The sequence below is a fragment of the Schistocerca nitens genome, chromosome 9 (assembly GCF_023898315.1).
Source record: "Schistocerca nitens isolate TAMUIC-IGC-003100 chromosome 9, iqSchNite1.1, whole genome shotgun sequence".
Classification (NCBI taxonomy): Eukaryota; Metazoa; Arthropoda; class Insecta; order Orthoptera; family Acrididae; genus Schistocerca; species Schistocerca nitens.
In genome coordinates, this window is record NC_064622.1 from 461,629,671 (window position 1) to 461,633,077 (window position 3,407).

At 39.3% G+C, this 3,407-nt stretch overlaps 1 protein-coding gene across 1 annotated transcript; it reads right to left on the bottom strand.

Moving 5' to 3' along the window:
* Window positions 1–2,209: 2,209 nt before the first annotated feature.
* Window positions 2,210–3,196, bottom strand: LOC126204326 (uncharacterized). Its single transcript, XM_049938709.1, has one exon. It carries the CDS (start codon window positions 3,194–3,196, stop codon window positions 2,210–2,212), a length of 987 nt encoding a protein of 328 aa, XP_049794666.1.
* Window positions 3,197–3,407: the final 211 nt, after the last annotated feature.

Sequence of the window (3,407 nt, forward strand, 5' to 3'; positions counted from 1 at the left end):
AAAGCTTCTAATTCCGTAGTGGTATATGCTCTTTCACAGGTGGATAAAACTCTGCTAGCAAATGCAATTGGACAATAGGTTTTTACACCATCGATGTACCTAATTTGAAATAAACAAGATCCTAATCCGACATTCATATCAGGGTGGTATAATAACGGAGCATTTATCAGTTGATCCTTAATTTCACAAAAAGCCTTTTCACAATCATTAGACCATTGCCATGGTACATCTTTCCTCAGGAGCCGGTTTAGTGCTTCAGAGTTCATTGCTTGAGTTTTAATAAATCGACGAAAAAATGAAGCCAAGCCTATAAAGCCTTTCAGTTGTCTTCTGTTTCTTGGAGTTGGAAAATTTTTTATCGCACTAATCTTCGCTTCTGTTGGAAGAATTCCTTTTGCATTAATCATATGTCCTAAGAATTTAATTCTCTGTAGAGAAAATTGGGATTTTTTTAGATTTGCAGTTATACCAGTTTGTTTGAACACAGCAAAAATCCTCCTAATAAGTTGTACATGTTCCTCCCAAGTTTTAGAGGCAATTAATAGATCGTCCACAAAAATTGTTATTCGACAACGTAGTTCTGGTCCTAGGGCATAGTCCAACGCAGAAATAAAAACTGCAGAGCTGATATTGAGACCAAACGGAACGACCTTGAACTGATAGCTTCTCCCTCCATATATAAAAGTAGTGTATTTTCTTGAGTCCTTGTCTAACTGGACTTGCCAGAACGAACTTCTCAAATCAATACTGGTTAAATAGGATACATCTTGAAATTTCTGTATTAACTCATCGATGTTCTCCGGATGTGTGCACACAGGTACTATAATTTTGTTAATTTCCCTTGCATCTAATACCAATCGAACTTTTCCTCCTGGCCTTGGTACAACAAGCAACGGAGAACAATATGGGCTGTTCGACGGTTCAATAAGATTCCAGTTTAACATTTTTTGTATCTCTTCCTGAACTGGTTGTTTTAATCGCCAGGGAATGGGATAGTGTGTGCGGCAAAATGTCTTATGGGGCTTAATCTGTAATGTACAAACATATCCTCTAATAATTCCGGGCTTTTCATCGAAAACTGACTCATATTCTGTTAATATATTGAATAATTGTTCCCTCTGACTGTTAAAGCATCATCAAATATTGAGTACATTTGAATTAACAATTCTTGTGGGATCTTCCCTGGCATTCCGTTTGGCAAAGTATTGTGGCACCATATAGAGAAAGTTCTGGCTAGGAATGTATCGCAAATCATCATAATCTGCTCGTAGTCGAAAGCACATCACTCTTTGGATATGCTGTCTTCAAACTTGATCAAACATAGGTGCCCTGTATAATATATCTTCTCCACTCCACATATGTCTTTTTGGAATTCTTTCCAGCAGTTTTCAAATTGATCTGTCTCCTTCTCTCTGGATTTTTGGATTGATCTTCTCAATGTCATCCAGTCCCATGTATATCCTAATCTTTTCACGTCTGATTCTGATATCCCGTGTGAGATTGGCGGCATGACAGTGCCCAGTTTCTCATGAACTGTTTTGGCCGTGTTCAGGATTATTTTGTATGAATCTGTGTAGTGTCTCGCTGCCCATTGATTTGTAACCAAGTCATCTCTAAACAAAAGCTGGAGAATTTTCCCATAGAGGATCTCTGTGTCTTTTTTGATGAGGAATCTGTTTATTTTCAACCTTTTAAGATCCTTTATTGCTCTTTGCATATATGGAGGACTCCTAGATATGTCTTCCACGAGACACTTTCTGATCTCAATTCTTATGGGGGATTGTAAATGAGCATCCGGGATCCTCAGATGCTTATCTCCTGAAGTGAGGTCCTCATATTCATTATCATCGTAGTTTTCTTCGAATATCATCCTTCTCCCCTTGGTTTTTCTAAAAATATGTCAATATCATTGTTCATGTTCAATTAAACACCTCGAAAATTGAAATTTTGTTTTTTGTTCCTTAATTGTTAGGTAAACACTGTGGATCTTGATATCTATTAATGATCACATTAAATTTAACTAAACCTGTAACCAAAAAGGATAAGGTGTCATTTTTTCTTAAATAATCAAATTAAGAATAGAGTTCCATATCAAAAATGAGCCAGTGGCGGTTTACAAAGGAAAAGGAATCTCTGTTCTATGTCCAGTGTATGAAATCTCATCTCATCTCCTGATTATCAAAATATTAAGTAGGGTGATTAGATAAATTCAGTTCTGCTTCTCAGTTTTCTTTCTCAAGCTTTTTACCTCTCTTGTAAGTGATGTAATCCTAGTCAATGCTGTATATATGGCCCCCTCCATTCTATCAATAGCACTAGCCATATGTTCAGGAGTGAACAAGGAATAATTATGACTATGGGGACATGGGAAACCCTTTGGGCACCGAGTTGGGTAATAAGAGCAAACAGGGGGTTCTTCTTGACCTCTAATAACAAGAGGTTTCACTGTCTTCCCTTCTTTGTTGGTTTTTGTGACTTTTCTCCTAATCCCCGATGATGTTGAAGGTTCATCGGAGTCCTGGATGCTGCTTAATTTAGCTGTAAAGTGTCTGGTCCCACCTTTCTGGAATTCCCCTGTTAGATCTTCAGAAGACACACCTCCGGGACCATGCGTCTGGGGCCCGAGCCTAGTGCGGGAAGATTTCATTCTTTTGCTGCCCCTCTCATCATCTATGGGTGAATTTCCTTTCCTCCTTTCTCTCTCTTCCTGCCCGGTTCCATCCTGTGCTGCTGGGCTTATTGGAGCTTCCTTCTCTTGATGTTCCCCTATTGTTGGGATCACTTGCTTGTCTTCTTGATCTCTCTGGTCATTCAGAGAAAGTCTCCTACATGTCTCTCTACTGCACCCTGTTTCTTCCTCTTCTGGAGCACCCAGCCTTTCTGGTTCATCAGGATCATTCTCAGAGCTGGACTCTGATGGATCTTGGGGTTTGTCTTGATCTCTTGTTGATGGGAATTTTTCTCTCTCTTTCTGCTGCTTTCCCCGAGTCCTCGATTGTAGGGACATCCTATCTCCCTTCTCTTTCTCCTTGGTTGTTTCCTTTTCAAGGGACCCCTTTTCTCGGAGACGGGAGGTGTCAGTCTTAATTGTAACTTTCCTAGAAACTTTGGGAGGTGCTTGCGATTGTGATCTCTCAATCCTTGGCCGCGAGCCTGCACGTGTTGTGACCCTTACTGATCTTTTGATGTTTGACATTTCTGGACATGCGTTGTACCTTTCCCTTTGGTTTTTCTAAATGTACAATTATTTGATCCTCAAAATTGTTAACATATGATCAAATTTCTGTAAATATCGCGGAGGGACCGCTGCAAGAGACATTACAGTGTCATTTAGTTCTTCGTCATTTATTTAATTTATAGCGTACATAAACGTAATATACCTTGATGTGATTCTTGAGTTTCTCCCG

Bases quoted from the DNA above. Each gene is read 5' to 3' on its own strand.
- LOC126204326 (XM_049938709.1), bottom strand. From the start codon at position 3,196: ATGTCAAACATCAAAAGATCAGTAAGGGTCACAACACGTGCAGGCTCG.